This window comes from Ochlerotatus camptorhynchus, unplaced genomic scaffold (genome assembly GCF_037179485.1).
Source record: "Ochlerotatus camptorhynchus isolate MF236.1 unplaced genomic scaffold, CSIRO-AGI_Acam_v1.1 ptg000251l, whole genome shotgun sequence".
Classification (NCBI taxonomy): domain Eukaryota; kingdom Metazoa; phylum Arthropoda; class Insecta; order Diptera; family Culicidae; genus Ochlerotatus; species Ochlerotatus camptorhynchus.
Genome location: NW_027040741.1, coordinates 3771228 through 3790960, shown reverse-complemented (window position 1 = coordinate 3790960; position 19733 = coordinate 3771228). Strand labels below are relative to the sequence as shown.

The 19733-nt window shown below is 38.0% G+C and overlaps 1 protein-coding gene across 5 annotated transcripts in view; it reads right to left on the bottom strand.

Moving 5' to 3' along the window:
* LOC135704918 (mucin-2-like) overlaps positions 1–19733 on the bottom strand; it is a 418648-nt gene that overhangs the window by 299074 nt on the left and 99841 nt on the right. For 3 of the 5 annotated variants that reach the window (XM_065226456.1, XM_065226458.1, XM_065226459.1), the window contains exons 7-8: positions 19412–19649; positions 15279–19346 (exon numbers count right to left, since the gene is read on the bottom strand). In XM_065226456.1, coding sequence (XP_065082528.1) covers positions 17001–19346; positions 19412–19649 — 2584 coding nt within the window. In that variant the 3' untranslated portion in view covers positions 15279–17000. Of the gene's footprint in view, positions 1–15278; positions 19347–19411; positions 19650–19733 lie in introns of those variants that run through there. The other 2 variants (XM_065226460.1, XR_010517810.1) reach the window with 2 other exon arrangements.

Here is a 19733-nt window from a genome sequence, read left to right as displayed (position 1 = left end):
TGCAGTTTTGAATGACATTTTGGTCCATGGGTTGGATCATGGCTGTCACATTTGGAGGCAAAAAGTACACCATGATCTAAAGAGCCTGAATTTATAAAGAGACGACATGTCAAAATTGGAACATTCGATTATCTGTCAAAGTCATAGGAAAAGTCATTCCAATCGAGCAGAATACATGTCAAATGGATAAGATGTCGTCTCTTCATAAATTCAGGCTCTTTACCGTGATCATACCGTCATCAGTTGTAAGCTCGTCATTTAGATGATGCGCTGAGCAATTGTCCAACAGTAGAATAACTTTCGGTGGATTGCTATGTTCATTTGAAAATTGGCGTACTGATGGTACAAAGTCACTGTGGAACCAAGTTTGGAACAGCGCGGGTCATCCAGACGTTTTTGGATGCAAGATATGTGACGGGTAGCTTAACATTTTTGAATGCCCTAGGATTGCGAGATTTTCCAATGATTACCATCCGTAGTTTGTGGTCGACTGTAACATTACTGCAGGGCATGAAAGTTATGCGTTGCTTGATAATTTTTCGGCCTGGAGCATTTTGTTCACTTGGGCCAACGAGTGTTTCAGATGGAAGCATTTTGAAAAACAAGCCTGACTCATCCGCATTATAAATCATTTGTGCTGTCAGTTCACGCCGCAAAATTTCCTCGTGAAATTGTTCAAGGAAGCTTGAAATACTTCCTGAATCACTTGCAGTACTTCCTCACAGATTTTGAGTTTTCGAATTCCATATCTAACCTTAAAATTTTGAACCCAGTGCCGTGAAAACTTGAAAGATTCAGGAACACCACAACGTGCAGAAAATGACTTGGCTTTTAAAATGATCATTGTCGTGGATACAGTTTTGTTAGCACGCCTTTGATTAAGGAACCACAAGAACAAAGTGTTTTCCAAATCCTTGTACGCACCTGACGAAACATATTTGAAGTTGGTAGTTCGCCGACAGTTCCGGTTTGAAGCTGCTCGAAGTATGGATTCTGCGTTCTTTTGTATTTTTTCGTACAGTTGTCGGGTGGATGTTGAACTTATTAGCGATGTCTGCCTTTGTCGTTCCCTTGTCCTCCAGATTTCAAAGAATGCTTACTTTATCCTTGAGGCTCAGCAAATTACGCTTCTTCTTCTCCATATTTACCTGTTTCATGTTGAAGAACAGTTTAAAATTTCGAATTACAATTCACTTATGTATAGATTTTCTTTTCACTATGTACAAACTACAAACCTCTGTTTTCTTTCAGCGGTGCTCAAGACTTTCTGTAATTGGTTAAAAATCAACCAAATTTTGCACACTTTCTCATTGATCTGTATTGTGTACATGCTGTCAAACTCGAAGTCGTGTTTTCCGATTCAACGAAAATGGAGGTGAACCAACGCGAGTTGAGAGAACAAATTCTTTCCAAACACCTGGAATTTCCTGACCTGTCGCACCGGCAGTTGGGGAAAATGTTGAACATTCACCATTCAACCGTCTCCAGAGTGTTGAAGCGGTTGACGTTGGACCACGGCAAAGGAGCTGGAAGAAAACCGGGACCGGAGAACAAAAAGACGGAGGGAAAGGTGAAGCGGATGATTAAAGCAAATCCCAACGTCTCAAGCCGTGATTTGGCTAAAAAGATCGGCATGTCGCAGAGCTACGTCCAGAATGCAAAGAAGAGAGCTGGACTACATACATACAAGGTACAGAACTTCCCAAACCGCGATGAGCGGCAACGATCGACGGCTAAAACTCGGGCACGGAAGCTCTACGAGAAGATGCTGACAAAATATGGCTGCTGTGTGATGGACGACGAAACGTATATAAAAGCCGATTTTAAGCAAATTCCGGGGTTGGAGTTTTTCACCGGCAAGATGTGGACGACAAATTTAAGAAGAAGAAAATGTCGAAGTTCGCGTCCAAATATCTCATTTGGCAGGCCATCTGCTCTTGCGGACTGAGGAGTGAGCCTTTCGTGACAAAGGGCACAGTAAATGGCGAGATCTACAAATCTGAGTGCCTCGAGAAGCGCCTTTTGCCGTTCTTGCAGCAGCACGACGAAGCTCCGCTATTTTGGCCAGATTTGGCATCATGCCACTATTCTAAAAGTGTCCTGGAGTGGTATGAGGCCAATTCTGTCCATTTTGTTCCAAAGGACATGAATCCGCCAAACTGTCCGGAGCTGCGCCCGGTGGAGCAGTACTGGGCAATAATGAAGCGGGAACTTCGGAAGAGGAAGAAGACAGTCAAAGACGAGAAGGACATGTTAAGAAAATGGAAAAAAAAAACTGAGAAACTGGTACCGGATGACACTGTAAAGACTTTGATGAAGGGCATCAAGCGAAAATGCGTTCAATTTTACACTCAAGGCTCCATCGATTAACTTTTCTTTTGATTTTTGAAGTAAATATACCGTTCCGATTCAAATTTCGGACGATTCAAATTTCGGACACTTTCATTTTTAATTAAATATTACATCCAGTTAGAAACAAAGTAATAATGTTAGATGATCGTGGAGGACACTAGTCAAAAAAATTTAAAATTTACAAGACATGTGGATCATATTCGACCGAGATAATCAACTTTTAAAAGTGTCCGAATTTCGAGTTTAAGTGTCCGAAATTTGAATCGGCACGGTATGTATAAAACTACCCTAAAATTTTGGTTTGATTCTAAACATTATAAGAAAATTTGCATGACATTTTCGGTGTCGCAATAATTTCGTGTTCGCCCTTTATTAGAGTGTGAAAGTCCACTAATTCTCCGTGAGCGAAAGCACACCTGTTCACAATGATTCATGCAAGCCCAATACGATGCAATCGTAAAAATAACTTCCAAAAATTGGTCTGTACATAAATTTAACATAAATTTGTGGACTTTCACACACACAGCTCAGCGAATGACCTCACACTATGCACGAAGCTCAAAGCTGTGTTTCTAATGTACCAAAGCACAAGATTTTGGATATGGTATGAGATTAACTTCAATAAACATCCACTTTTTTGCATGGAGCATAAATTATATTTGTATGGATCGTCACGGTTTCCAGACCCCCCCCCCCCCCCCCTAACAGCGTGACATACTTTGTGCATGACCCCTAAGGGGTAGAGCCTATGGCAGAAAATACAGAGCAAAAGAGAAGAGTGCGACAGTGGAGAGCAGAACCATTTATTTTGTGAACAATTCCTCGAATTTCGTGGCTCGAAATGTTGGTAGCGTAGTTTGGGACGATTTTCGCCCATGTGATGAAATAGTCAATTGATTATTTAATCATATTCAATAACTTTATGAAAAAATTGTGTGTGTGTTTTTTTTTCTCTACAAATTTGGAGAATTTTAATATGGGGTCCATGGGACATATGTAAGTCTTTATTATGCACTATGTATTATTATTGTTGTTCTACAGAAAATACTTAACCACATATGCATTGAGTGACCATTCAATTCTTACCTAAGTCCATTTAGCCACCCCCCCCCCCTCCACACCATCAATATAGGAATGTCTTTCCTTATATGACACTTACGAAAAGTTTGAAATTCCAGCTCCCCCCGCCCCCCCTAAATGGGCTCGTATATATTGAATGATTCCTAAAACATAAATCTTGCATTATCAAACAGCATTTAAAGATATTATGTTAAAAAAATTAAGCGAAAAAAAATGTCCCGATTTTGTCAGCCCTAAATTCATCAGGGGGCTGACAAAATTGGGACATTACCATAGAGGTAACTCTAAGACCACTGGGTCCCGAAGAAAATCATTATTATTTTTGGCTCACTCAGTACCAGAACAACGGTCCCAAGCAGTCCCAAGCTATTACTCACCCCTGCATGTTCTGCATGAATCCACACACCCCTGATGTTATCTGTCAAACTTTCATAGTGAATCAAAACAAACATAGTGTAGTAATAGAATTTCAACTAGAATAGGGTACGTTAATCGTTTGCTTGGGACCAATAGGCTACTAAAGTGGTGAGCCAATTTAAAATTGTTAGTTTCGTATTGATTGTTGATACTACCATAGAGGTAACTCTAAGACTAGAAGGTTCCGAAATAACGTGCTCAACTTTTTGGCTTAGCTCTGGTACTCTCTCCGGCCCCAAGCTAATCGATTACCCCTCGAAACATAGGAAAATCCACTAACCCCTCATTTTATCTGTCAAACTTTCATAGCGAATCAAAACAAATATTGCGTAGTACTAGAATTTTGACTAGAATGGGGTACGTTAATCGTTTGCTTGGGACCAATAGGCTAGTCAAGTAGTGAGCTTCTTCTTTAACCTCCAAGAGTTAAGGATTTGGGTGTTCTCTTAGATTCCAAACTTACTTTTAAAGATCATGTAGGATATATAACCTCCAAAGCTTCTAAATGCCTGGGCTTTATTTTTCGTGCTGCAAAAGAATTCTCTGATATTCACTGTTTGAAGACCCTGTATTGTTCTTTAGTTCGCTCTACATTGGATTATGCAGTTGTGGTCTGGGCTCCTTACTATCAGAACAGCGTACAATAAGTAGAAGCTGTCCAACATAAGTTTATTCGCTTTGCTCTTCGACGTTTGCGTTGGAATGATCCATATAATCTCCCTAGATATGAAGATCGTTGTAGATTAATTGACCTTGACCTTCTGAAGGTTCGTAGGAATGTCACTAAGGCTTGTTTCATATCTGATGTTGTTCAATCTCACATAGATCCTACAGTGTTACGTGAGTTGAATTTTGATATTCGTCGTCGTACTCTCCGTTCTCATCAATTTATGCGTATATCGACATTCCGTACTAATTATGGCTATAATGAGCCTTTTAGTAGTATCCCGGAAAAAAATAACCATACAATTTATATACAATAAAATACAATTACAACTAAATCTATTGCCAACAATCGATCTTATTGTACGTATATTGTACAAGAAATTTCAACATATTGTTATTACAATAGATGTACAATACGTTCCATATTGTAAGGATTTTCAACAATGGAACAACAATACAATTAATGGTAAATGGCTCAAGTTTGTTCTGGAAAAAGTGATTTTTCGTATGGTTAAGATACATAACAACCCCCTTGTTCTATTGTAGATTTCCCCATTTACCATAGTTTCTATTGTGAAAACAATAAATTCTATAGTTATTTTATTGTTGAGGACAGCACGATTTATTGTGAATACAATAAATCCTATTGTATGGTTACAATACATTTCATTGTACCTCTATGGTTCTTTTTTTACGGGATGTGTCGTGTGTTCAACCGTTGTTACCATGTCTTCGACTTTCATCTGTCACGTTCCATTAATAACAATAAGGTCGTATTTTGTTTAGTCTTAAGTTAATAATGTATTCCAAATGATACTGTACTGTTCTGTTGATGCGAAAAGATGAGGAGGTTTTATGCCCATTTGAGAAAAAAAGTTTTTATAAGCTCCACTCAAATGGGATTTTCCCTGCTCCCAATAAAGAATAAAGAATGGTATTATTGATTATTTTACGCAAAAACGAGCAAGTAATATTAAATCTTTTGTATCGTATGCTAATGCCAATTGACTGTAACAAAAATAATATGCTAAAATAAAACAAAATTTTAATAAAGTGATATGCAAAATTTATTAAAAGATCATTATTTTATTGGTGAGACGTTTCTAATCAGCCCTCCCAGTTCCTCTGTATACAGAACAAATCTGATACTATATTCAGAATTGCTCAGTCTGCATGAAGCAGCCGATTTCATCAAGGAAGTTCTATTAACAACCAAGAATTAATCGTTTGAGGCATACTGAAGCATTAAGAAGGTGATAGGTGTCACAATATGAAATCGTCATCGTTGCAAATATACCTACACCCATATTATCGTTTTCGTTCGAACCGTATTTTCCTTACAAAAAAAGAGTTTTTTTGTATGGAAAATACGGTTCCAAAGAAAACAAGAATATGGGTGATAAAGAAATTAAACATAACCCTTTGCTTCAGTACCGTCAACCTCCATGTCCATGGGGAAGGTAGTGGGGGAAGCGAGGGGGGCGACTCTATCTACGATGCAGGAAATATTGTGTTTTGCTGTGTCTAGCTGCGCGTACGCTGAGTAGATAGAAAGAAGATTTATCACGATTTTGAAGATTTCCTGCAAAAAGATGATCCGCGATGCAAGTAGATGCGAGAAATGAAAGAAGATTTTTCGAAGATTTATTCGCTTGTGAGATTTTTTGAGCATCTAGAATTGAGATTAAGATGTGTCGCCCCCCTCGGGGGGAAGTACCTATTTTCTGTATCTTAACACATATGAAAACTAGAACCATTGAATCATATAGTTTGAGTTGTTTGATATGACGCTTCCTACACACTTAGAAATAACTATTTTTAAAAGTGACGTGATCCATTAAGGATGTTAAAAATATCGATTTTGCTCCGCCAAGCTCATTTAATTCTAAATCAGGTCTTGATAACTTTTCAAAAATTTGAGCTCATTTGGATGCGATATCATACTGCACTGGCCCTTTGTAGTTTACATGGGAATTACTATAGGGAAAGGGAACTTTTGGTTCTTCTCGTCCTAGAATGTTTATATTATTATTTACGTGTAAGCTTGCTATCTGATTTTTCTCAGCTACAACTTTGCTGAAGACCACTTTTTGATTGAACGATAGGATAATTAGTTATTGATTTATTTCGAAGCCGATAATTGTCTGATATGATGAATCGGCTGCTTTCAGGACATCACTGTATTTTCCACTATGACATAGCAGCCTGGATTGTATTGTCCTATTCTTTGCGCCAAGTACACCAATGCTGCCTACTGAGCAGATGGAGTATGTCATGTTCCTAATTAATTAATAACTAATTATCCAGACGTTCAATCAAAAAGTGGACTTTAGAAAAAAAATAGCTTAGGATATTAGTACAGATCTTACACGTAAATAATTATATAAACATTCTAGGACGCGAAGAACTGAAAGTAAACTTTTCCCATAGTAATTCCCATATAAACTTCAAATGACCTCAAATTTTGGGATAATGATCAGGACCTAATTTGGAATGAATGGTGGAGCATAATCAATATTTTGAACCACCCTAGTGATCCATCTCTTTGATATAAAACATGGAACGTAAACAAACGTGTTATGTAAAATTAAGTATTCCGAAACTGAAAACTGCGCTTGATTGAATTTAACTTCTCGATTCTTCTAGCAGATGCTTATGTTATAAGGGCTTCTTGCATGTGCCGGTCTTAGGGCACCAAAATTTACTTGACTTTTTCGTAGTGTATAGCACTCGAACTTAACCATGGAATAATATATTAAAACATCTTCTAGAAACTCGAAATACAGAGTAGGTATTTATTTCTCTCAAAAAAAAAAAAAAAAAAAAAATGCTGGTAGACGTACCAAAACTGCTCGACTATGTGATTAAATGCTGATCGATCGAAAGTTGTTTCATAAAAAAAAAAACATTGAATACTGACGAAAAGGTAGCAATATTAACTTTTTAGGTTCATAAACGTCATGTGTTAAGCAAACAAAAATATTCCACCGTGAGAGGTGCTCAACATTTATGAAAAATGCAACGGCATTAGAGCAGTGTTGGCAAAATCATCAATTAATTGATATTTTTCCGCTCTAATATACTCTCAATATCACGCGTGATATTGGAACAAAATATCATGTTTGATATTGATTTTACAAGCTCCTTTGATATTGCGAGACTATTCACAACGTGAAAAAATCAAGTTGAGAGTTGACTCAACACAAAAACGATTCCATTCAACATCGTTATCTTAGAAAGAGAAAGTATAGTTTAATCTTCACCGATGGTAGACACGAAGGGAGTGCTGCCAGCCGCTTATGGAAGTTTCGGCTGCATGCGGGTGTAAAGCAATAATCATGAAATTCAATCTCACCACAGTTTGGTGATATTTGCAGCTGGTGAGTTTTGTTAGCGTGATATTCCGAGCTGCGATATCACAGCTTGCAAAATCAACGGCAGTTGTATGCTTGTTGATTTTTGTCTACGAAAATCAAGCGTGATCGTGGGCATTGGTGATATTTGATTTTTTGATATTTTCCCAACACTGCATTAGAGTATGTCATGGATTTCGGATGATGAATCACTTCCTGGAGCTTTGAATAAAAATCTGTTTTATTATTATTTTATAATTATTTTCAATTTTCTTTAAACATTATTTCTTTATACATGATCAATGCTTTGCAGCAATTTCGCTCTGTCGCATATGAATCTCATTGATCGTTGAGTTCTTCAAAATGCACTCAAAGATGGACGACAGAAATAATACTAACCAAAAAAAGGGGAGCGTACAATACAATCTAACATATTATTTCAAGCAAAGAGGACAACTACGGACCAATCAATTTCACTAGTGTTTCTTTTGTTTAGTCTGTTACATCTCGCTGTTTGCAGCTAGTGTGTTTTCTTTTTATCTAATCCCTCCTATTGTAGGCTTCAGCGCACACTCTTAGAGTATTCGCCGAATTTGGCTGGGGGCTCATTGTATAAGGTCAAACAGGACCCGCCATAATGACGATAACATTACTGAATGGTTAAGCTGCATCAGTTTCCTCGGCTGATTTTTCACTCTTGATATTTCAACATAAATATTAAATTATGAATTCGTTTTAAAAAATATACGAAGGGCAGATTACCTACTTATTTGATAGCGAAACTCAATCCATACAACTATATTTACTTTGTATCCGCGCGTCCAACTAACTTTTATCTAAAAATATTAAAGCAAAAAAGTCTTCACAAACTTAAAGTTCTTGGTTTCTTCTGTTCAGTTCCTCTCACCAATGGAGGAGAAAACTGTAACTATTTTTGCTTAAATTTAGTTTTCACTCTTTTTTATTTCTTTGAAAGATAGTCCTACCCCAACTTATACACATGTCGTGAATGTGATTGTGTGTCTAGTTTTAAAATCTTTCCTTTGTCTTCCAGATTAAAAGATTTCCTCTTCTAGCTCTTCATTTGTCTTAAAAACTACGGATCCTTAAATTCTACAATCCATCTTATTATTGTAGCTTAGATTTTCTCTACTAGATTTACTTGCAATAAATTATCCTGTATGCTACTTGAAAAACTAAATTCCATCAATTCAGTTACCATGTATGACTTACCAAGTAGTTAAGTCGCATCAGCGATAGCTGAAGGTTCAAAATCATACTTTCTAATGAGTTTTGTTTCTGATATCGTTTTTAGAGGGTTCTATGTACATTTCAATGCGGTTAACGGGATACTTTCATCTTTTAAGAATGGGAGCGAGGAAACCCTCCTTCTTAACACAATAGCTGCTAAATTACTACTTACAACTTTTAATCGAATAACTCGTCCTCCAATGTTTGTCAGATTTACACTCGATGAGAAGTTCGGCCTTGAACTGAATATTAAAATTGTACAAAATTTCACTGCTCCCGGTGGTGTGCTACGTTTGCACTCAAATCACTCATACTAGGTGCATTTAGTCTTCCTCTTGTCTTGGTATGGTATCAGTAACCTCGTTTTCTGTTTCTGGTTGAGCTAATTTCATTCCCTGCAGTCGATATTGGTTGTGGCATTCCCTTAGTACTATAAGAAGGTACTTATATATGAATTTCATATATAGAATAGCCCTAATCAAATTTGATGGGGTAATGCAAGTTCATCAAATGAAAAAAAAAAAAAACTGATAGCCAAATTAATCATTTGTTGTTGTTTATAGTCGAATCAAATAAGAATCAAAGCAAAGCAAATGGGTATCTATTGTCAGTTTTCAATTAATTCAAATTTGGAATGAAAATCCCCGATAGTGTTTTGTATTAGGAAAATATTGCTCAACTATGCTTTAAATTGACTCCGTTATAGGTTCTAGCAAACGAATAGAAATAAATTTGAGCTTTAACCTTTGTCTTATTGATATTTGTTGCTTTTTTCACTGGAATTTATAGGTTTTCGTGCTTTGTTGTAGGATGTGGATTCAAAATATCAGTTAAAGTGAGAAATGGAGAATTGAAATAACGGGTGTTCAATAAAAAATGAGAATGATTTCAGTGCCGTCCAGCGCTCTTGTGAGAGCATCACGACTAAGTTGCGTCGTACGGCTGAACAGGGCCCCTTCTCCAATATTCATTGACGTTTTTTTGAAGAATAAACATTATGTTTTCAATAAAAAAAATACTGAATTTGTCAAAAAAAAATTTTTTACTAGCTTTTATTGAACATCCGTTAGCTGGATGTGAAAAAATTTTGTAGCTTAAAATATATGATTAGTGATGATACCACTGCAAAATTATTAGATACATGAACTATCTTAAAATCTCACATTTCGAGCACAGTGGATCAGGAATACTGTGCTATTTGACATAAATAATAGCTTCAAATTGAAGCATTTCGGAGACTTGATTTTTAGGTTTTCCTGATGTAAATTTAAACCAAACTTTTGTTGAGGAATTAACTGCCACAGTGGGTCAGAAAAGCAATCTAGCGAATAAAATTTAATAGCTCTGAATCAGAGAATTTCCGTGTCTTCAGCAAAGTTTCTCACTAAAAAAGGACTATCTATTGACTTAAGCATATAGTTCGAAACTCATCCACCAAGGTGCCAAAAGGAAACTTTTCTCTCTGGCATTGTAGAAACTTGACGTCAAAATTCCACAGCCTACCGCCGAAGTTATGTAGAAAACAAAAATTAAATGTTGATAAAACCGATTTTTCAGTCCGTTGCGATAGTTGTTTAAACAAACAGGCCAGTTTATATTTTTCCTGATTTATAAGCATCCCAGACTGAAGATAAAGTTGAAACCCGTGAAAAAAGTACATTTACATAAACCGCCAAAGGAAAAAGTTCAAGCAAGTACCGTTGTGAAATTTTTACAAGTTTAAGATAAAATAAGGTGAATGTTGTGGACGACATAATAAAATAAAACAGATTAAACTACATATTTGTTGTAGTTTTACAAAATCAACTAAAACTCGACATTAATTAGCTCTGACTATTTCGAAATATTCAGCAACTTTGTTAATCGTTATTTCTGAGACAACTTTATCGGAGGAACCAAATCGGTAAATTGCTTTGTTCAAAAGATACAAAATAGAACTGACTGCTCCACTGAATTGACATTTCTCATTCACAAAGTAGGTCTTTTATAGCAGAACAACTTTGCAGAAGTCGTCACGCTTAGGAGTTATTAATTTTATTCAGCTAGATTGTACATTTGGCCCACTGTGAATTGGTTGTAGTCCTCACCAATATGCAAGGAATCAAAAATATCTCCAAATGACAAAATGACAAGCGAGCAACGAACCGAATGATAACGCTATGTCAGAAGTGGAAAGCAATAATGATATAATCACAGATAGACATTCATGCTTGAATCTCGGCATGTGTAAAACTCCGTAACCGTAATTTCAAATGAGATATTCAAGTGGCAATAAGCATCAAGGTGGCGCAATTTTCATTCAGCTGTCAGAAGTAAGTTTTTATTTTTGACTTGGACACAAGCTGCGAGATGTTTTATCCTGTAACGATTTGGTTTGTTTAGGTTAAACTACCTTCTTCGGGTATGGATATTTTAGATCTAGCAGTCCCAATTGGGTCCATATTCAGAATCCTCGTTGAATTGATTTCGTTCCATCAAAATCCACTCCAGAAGTAACCTACGTGGCGCTAGTGAGCAAGCCATTTCTAACGTATTTTAATTTAAAAAGTTTACCCAACATTTTCAACAAAATCGATTCCAGTTTGAACGTCTGTTTGTAAAATAATCTTCTTCCTTTTTTTCATGACAAGCAGCCCATGCGACACAGCTCACTCAGGGCGGTAGAAAGAAACGAGCAAATTTTTAGCAATCTGCTTCACGAAGTAAAGCCGAAGATGATACACGTGTGTTAATGGGAATTTTTTTGTTATGTCTTTTCTCGATTCAGATCAAACTATGTCCTCATATTGTAATATTGTGTATATTGCAACAAAGCAAGCAAGCAATATATCATTATCCTTCTACCACTCCGATCGAGCTATGTTACAGAGCGAGTTTGTCATGGTAGTCGTAGCAACTTTTTTGTCTGTATCGTTGGTTGCTTTATCCGGAGAACTTCGAGATTACAAACAGGTAACAATTACGCCCAAATCTCAAAGTTCTCCGGTTATGTGTTTGGATTCGCTGACAATATGTAATTTTAAATTTATTGTTGCGACTTTAATTGAAGGGTTTTTGGTAGATTGTTTACAGAGTGGACGCACGGATAGCACCGAATGCTTCAAAGAGTTGAAATTATGTTAAATATATATGGGTGTGATAAGAGTGAAAATCACTTCATTCATACTTGGATGTGTGGTTATCTAAACTTAAATTATATTAAAATTCCGCGTATTCTCAGTTAAGAAAGGAGCAGCTCTACAAAACATAGGTTGCTTGTTCGGTCCGGTCGAAGATATTTTATTGCCATCATAGAGTAACAATTTCTTGAGGCACAATACTGCCATCATCTGTGATCTCTAATTTGGTGATGACTCAACTACAAAGCAGATATTCATCATAAGATTGCATCAAACTACTATTATGCCAAGTTCAGACTAGGAACGTGTTTTAAGCGGTTTTCGTGTAGCAGGAAATTTTGTTTTCCACAGTCAGCTACCACAATCGAGTGCCAATCCTCGACAAGCGTCGATTGCCAATTTGTTACTAATCACTGACAGCAATCAAGTGCCAGAGAGGCAACTCTATCGAACCCATCAACGCATGGGCCTTGCTCAACGACTTAATATCCTCTCCGAAGGGGGACGTTACAAGAGATTTCGTCGCCTTATAAAAATCCCAGTAACCCGACTGGGATTAAACCCCGACACACTGGGGTGAGAAAGCAGTCATGCTTACTACTTAACCACCGGTACCGTATAGAAGCATACAGTGGGTGCAAAAAGTATTCGTCTAGCAGCATATTTCTTAGAACTGGGTCCGTTTTCAGTGTTTTGGGGACAAGGAAAAAACATTAGTGTTTACATATTGAAGAAAATTAACCAATACATTTGGTGACAAGAATACGATTAGTGGATAATTCTTACTGATGTGCATGCTCAAAAAGTATTCGTCCACATTAAGAGTATTCGTTGCATTGAAATGTTAAACTGTCAAAACCTCTTTTAACGCATTTTTTTAGTACTTCGGAGTAGAGTGCTAAATGACAGGACAATGAGTATTGTTGTTTTGAAAGCTATCTGAGGAAGGTATAGTCAACAATCAATACGAAACTAACGATTTCAAATTGGCTCACTTCTTGACTAGCCTATTGGTCCCAAGCTAATCGATTAACGTACCCCATTCTAGTCTAAATTCTAGTACTATACAATGTTTGTTTTGATTCGCTATGAAATTTTGACAGATAAAATGAGGGGTTATTGGATTTTCCTATGTTTCGAGGAATGAATCGATTAGCTTAGGACCGAAGATAGTACCAGAGCTGAGCCAAAAACTTGAGCACGTTTCTTCGGGACCTACTAGTCTTAGAGTTACCTCTATGGTATAGTCGCTGTAGTAGAAAAGCTAGCAACATGGGCCGGAAAGGAAAAGAGACGACCCAGAGCGAACGGAGACTTATTCTGCGTCTTCATAACGAGTGCAAGTCAGCGTACGTGATATCCAGGCTTATAGGCAGACCCCGTCTGTCTGTTCAATCGATTATTAATCGCTTCTGCACAGCAAAAACCTTCTAAAATAAACCACGGAGTGGTTGTCCTCGGGCGTAGATCAAACAAGGATGAGCGATTTATTGTACGGGAAATCAAGAAAAATCCTAAAACCAATGCACCAAAGCTTGCTAGTGAGTAAGAACGAAGAGGAATCAAGGTATAGTATGTACCAGTACAGTTAGAAATACCTGCACAAAAAAATGGGTACCATGGCCCAGTAGCTCGCAAGAAATTTTGGGTGAATGAAACAAACCGTAAGAAACGACTTGATTTTGCCAAGGAACACCATTTGAAGGATGAAGACTTTTAGAATCGTGTCATATTTTCGGATGAAAGCAAGTATAACATATTTAGTTCAGATTGCCGACGCACGGTATGGCGGGGGAAAAATGCTGTGATGCAGACGCAGAACCTTGTTCCAACTGTGAAACATGGTGAAGGTCTGTTATGGTGTAGGGGTTTATGAGTGCTGTAGGTGTGGGAAAATTACATTTTGTTGAAGGTATTATGGATCATAAGATGTATATCCGCATTTTAAAAGAACATTTGAGTGCCACTGCTGAAAAATTAGGATTACAAGGATCCTACATCTTTCAACAGGACAATGATCACACAGATTATAATACTAAGCTGTGGCTGCTATATAATACTCCAAAACAACTTAAAACGCCCCCACAGAGCCCAGACATCAACCCAATTGAACATCTTTGGAAGATACTGGATGATGATATTAGGAAAAGGCATGTTTCAAATAAAAATGAATTGAAACAAGCTTTGAAAAAAGAATGGGACAACATTTCATCCTGCGTCACAACCAATCATGTTTTGTTGTTTTTGACATCATCCACATCCAGAGGGCCAGTCACTTCGAATGTATGGGAATGGTAGGAAACCATTTGAAAATGCATGGAAATTTTCAGTTTTTATTCATTATCGTCTTTATGGGCAGTTTTAGATGCACAAAAATTGCGCGAGTACATTACTATGGTGATAAGGTTTAGTCACAAATCGTGGATTTTCTGATATTCTCCATACTGCAAAAATGACTTTCCTACCACTGAAGGGGCGACATCTCTCGGATCTTCAGTATAGCTACTACTCAAATCATATAATTAATTTGGTCAGATCCATGCCACGAAAGTTGCAAGCAGTTAAAGATTCAAAGGGAAACCTAACTAAGTATTAATATTCACTTTTTGCTTTTATTCTCAAGACTACATTGAATAAAAACGTATGTAGACGAATACTTTATGCGCTAGACTGCCAGTTAAATATAATTATATAATTATATAAATATAAATATGTTATCGCAAATCAAATGTGTTTGTGTTGATTTTAAATGAAACAAATTTGTGAAATAATTTTATTTGTTTATTATTGTTTGGGGTCAAACAATTTTTTTGAAAAAAATATTTATAGGGGAAATGCAGGTAATGTCGGCCTAAGTGTCCCTAATTTGGGCCCATACATAAATTCAGTAATCGACTAAATTTTCAATAGCAACCAAAAATATCCATTAGTAACGTTCCAATAACGCGTTCCTCTAGATAAAATTGATAAATAGCAGATTTTTAGCGATGGGCCCAATCTTAGATCCATAGGCCAACATTAGAGACACTTCCCCTACTCCACGCATTTTTATTTTATTTTAAAAACTCCGCATGAATTTTCCTCCACCGTTATAAAATGGAATGCTAGAACCAAATGCTAATGAATTGGAAGTTGTGTTCCCTAAATAGACCAGAAATGACGAAATGTGAGCAATATCTCATTTTTAAGGTGAAAAGGTTATATAATTATGTTACCTTGTTCACCTTGAGCTGTGCTTTCATATTCCGTTGAAGTCCTAAATGGCAAATATATATTTATCGGAGTAAGTAAGGTTATGCCAAACGGCCATTAAGCCAAATGGCTAAGAGCCCTGTATACGAATGCATAAATGGTAAAGGCTTAGAACGGTCCTCGGTTGTTGAAGTCAACCCACTATAAGAATATTTTGAATCTTTTGAGACACCATGCAGTCTCGTAATGTATCGGAATGGAAATATCTGTGTATATCCGAAAGAAGGGAAAATTATCATTCAATGGGTATTTTCCCTTTATTTCAACATGAGCTGTTCTTTAATATTTTTTGAAGAACAGATCATGATAAAAAGCCATGTTCGATGAAGACAAATAGTATTATGTCTAACGGCGTTATGCCAAATGACGTACTACCTATTTTCGAGTGGATTTTATTTTATGCCAAGTTTTCGACAATATCATTAGGGGCATTTGAAGATTTCCAGTGGAAAAACTTTTCTAAACCTGTCTTACATTTTTTTAATTTTTTCCCCACTACTGAACCGAAGTTTTGCCCATTTATTATTTCCAGCTACAAATGTGCTGCAAATTTATCAAGATTTTACGGCAGTAAGTTGTAGGCCTTGAATTAAAGATCCTGTGTACGTAATTAGTTTGATTACAGGTTCTTGGAGTTTTGAAATGCAGTTAATTCTCTACAACTCGATGTCCACTCGATATCGATTTATAGAACTAAACTAAGTATTAATTTCCATACTGTAATGGCGATTTCCTATGAGATTTATGTTCTATAACCCGATAATTTTATAACTCGATGGTCAAACTTTCATAGCAAATCAAAACAAAAATAGTGTAGTACTAGAATTTCGACTAGAATGGGGTACGCTTATAGATGTATTTGGGATCAATAAGCTAGTCAAGTAGTGAGCCTATTTAAAATCGTTAATTTCCACCGGTTGGTATTACCGTGCCATCTATTTTTTTTTTCTTAGTTGGAAGTACCAATCGTGGCACACATAATCCATTTCCCTGCCGTTTGACGTTTACACTCTACGGCATTCGCTAACTGAAATGATTTTCATGTGCCTAAACAGTTGTCAAATGCATTTAAAATGCATCAATGTTCATCCTGGTGTTCATCTTGACATATGAAAATAAAAAAAATACAGATAACCGTCCTATATAACTGAAACTTTTTTCAGTTAGCGAACTTTCAGTTAAAAGAAATTTCAGTTAACCTACTCAAACAGAATGATGACAAGGCCTGCGGCGTTATCGCACCTACCACCATACACTATATTTTGAAATTATTCACTTCGATGTTTTAAAACTCACAACATACACATTTTGAACCCACTTCCCCGAGCACGTGAACCTTATAAATCTTGACCAAAAATGTACTAAATTCCATTGATACTAAAACATGTTCCGATTATTTGTGGTCGGTAGTACTTCACACTGCCGCTGTCGTTGCTGACGCTGGGGCTACCGACGGACCGGTAACCACCAACGTTCCTCCTCCGGCACCTCCGCCAATGGACGAAAGTTGTCACGATTTGATAATCGTCTTGACCGTTGCATCAGCACCCGCTCCGTCGACCGTAGTAGAGCCTGCTACCGTTGTTGATCCCTGTGGTTGCTGTTGGTGGTGCTGCTGCTGCTGATGATGATGATGATGATGTATCTGTACGTGGTTAAAATGATTCTGAAGCTGCTGTTGATGGTGATGAACACCCGAATTATCACCACTTTCATCCATGACCGCACCCAGACAGTCACTTATGTCATCTATCCTGGTGATATGATGGTATTTTCGTTTGTTTGAAGACGGCGGTCGCTGAATGGACTGCGGGCTATCCGCCAGGAACGATTGGTCGATGGAAAAATGAAGAGCAGCTTCGGAATCGTTGCTCTGCAGGTTCAGGATAGAGTCGATGGCATTTTGAACCTGCCGGTTGATGTCCTCTTCAAAATTCAGCTGTCCTCCACTTGCATCAAAGTTTATGTGATTGAGCTGATGTTGTAGATCGCTGACTGCGGAGTGGGACGCAGATTGGTGCTGGTGGGATTGTTTGGAAGTGTCGTTTGATCCATCCAACCCTAGAAGATCACGATCGAGATAGTTTAACTTGCCGCTATGACTATGAGAATGACTAGAATTGTTAAGACCACCACCAGTTCCAAGACCAATTAGATTAGTATCATCACAGTTTTCTCCACCGAGAACCGGCGAATGGAAGCAATTTTTGGATGTCTTATGGTCGGAGATAGACCCATGATGCGAGGAAGGAACATCGTTTGTCATTATACCCACCGAACCACACATGCTGTTGAGATTATTCAAACTTAGACTGAGGTTAGTGTCGAGCATATCGAGATCACCGGTCGCCGAAGCAAGAAGGATATCACCATTCCAGGAAGTGCGTTTTGTATTAGTAGTGCTACCACTAGTACTAGTGTTAGTGTTGGGTATGTGTCCATTACCATCACCATTATCGTTAAGAATATGATTGTTACCTGTGGCGAGCGCATTGACATCCTGTTGAACCTGTGAGTGACCACGAATCCCTCCGATGGAATGATTTGAATGAGGTTGATTTTGACCCTGAGTGCACTCGAGCAGCCACCGGTGGTCGTCGTCGTGAGTTCTATTGCTTCCAGGTAGGCACTGTCTCTTACCAGGACTTGCATTATCTTCCCACTCGCACTCCGCTGCACTCCAATGTCGTTTCTGGGTAATCTGAGTCTGGATCATTTCAAAATTATTCGTTTTATGCAGAAAACTGGCGTTGTCCAGAGCGCTTTCACCACTCTGGAACAACGCCTCCAACCTCGTTTCGATCATGTCGGATTGCTTTTCTTCGGCCGCTTCTGGTGAGTTATCTTCCGAACTTCTGTTGTGTAGAGGTGTACTACCAAATAACGCCTCCAATCGATTCTCAACAGACTTATCCGAAGGCACACTGGATCCCCCGGCGCTACCTCCTACACCGGAATCTTGCTGATGGGTGTTGAAGAAATCGGCGAGAGGTGAATCCACCTGACTTCGACTAACATCACTGTCCTTACCCTCACTAGAAGGGTGGAACAGATCATCCAACTGTTTTTCGATTATCTCTTCTTCCGGGCTCTTTACATTTTTAACAGAATGATCACGCCTTTCGCTGGGTATGTAGTTGAGTTCCTTTTGAATACATAACCACTCGTCGTAGGATTCGCTTGACTTAGGCACGTCACTATTGCTCGATTGATTCTGGCTCAAACAGTGGCCCTCACCCACATGGTTGAAGTAGCTCAATGATGGTGGAGCAGGTGGAATCTGAAGAGCCGGTGGGATGCTATCACATTTTTTCATTATGAAACTGGGAGTTATCTCGCTCTCGATGTCGTCAAAACTATCCATCTCCTTTTTGAGCAGATCGGTTGATGGGCGGATGATGTTGCTTTTTGCCATCATCGGAGGAGGTGGAGCATAGTGCTGATTGGCATGCTGAGCACTGCTATGATGCCGGTATGCAACTAATTCTTCCGTAGGATTTCCTTCCGACTTGATTTCTGTTTTGATGCCTGATAGATAAGCGTTCGAGGTGCTTGGTTGAGCACTACACGAGAACGAACCGTCCGTTGAATTTTGTGGGGGCATTGGTGAATTGGCAAATGTTAATTCTTCCTTCTTAATTTTATACTCTTCAACCGTAACTGGTAGCGACGATTGATTTGGTGAATGTAACTGGTGCATCGGTAGAGTCTGTTGAGATTCGATATTCAAATGAAGCTCGTTTACAGTTGGATTCATGTACTCGTTGATTTTCAGCTGCATCTCCAGTATTTCGTCCTTCACATCCGAATTCAGCATGCGGTCGACCATCATCAGTTCGGCCGTACGGACGTGACGCTGAATAAAAATCAAATAGAAACATTAAAGAAAATCAAACCGAAATGAACATGCATCAGCCTCACCGTTGATTCCTGCATCAACAAGTACTGATACTTGTTGAGCATATTCCTGTAGACGATTGGAAATTCCTGGGCCATAGATTGAAATGTATGTTCTTCCACTTCGTTTTCCTCGCAGCGTTCCTCGTACATACAGTGGTACCGAATCAGCCGCTTCACAGCATCTTGTTTGCTAGCAAAAGGCGCAGTGGTATCCGGTCTCGTGCACGCATCTTGATCCACTGAGATTTGTCGCTCGAATCTATTTTGGAACACAAAAAGAAAAATAAAGTTATAAGCTACTGATTGGAAAAGGATGGCTTCAGCTATTTGAATAATCAAGTTC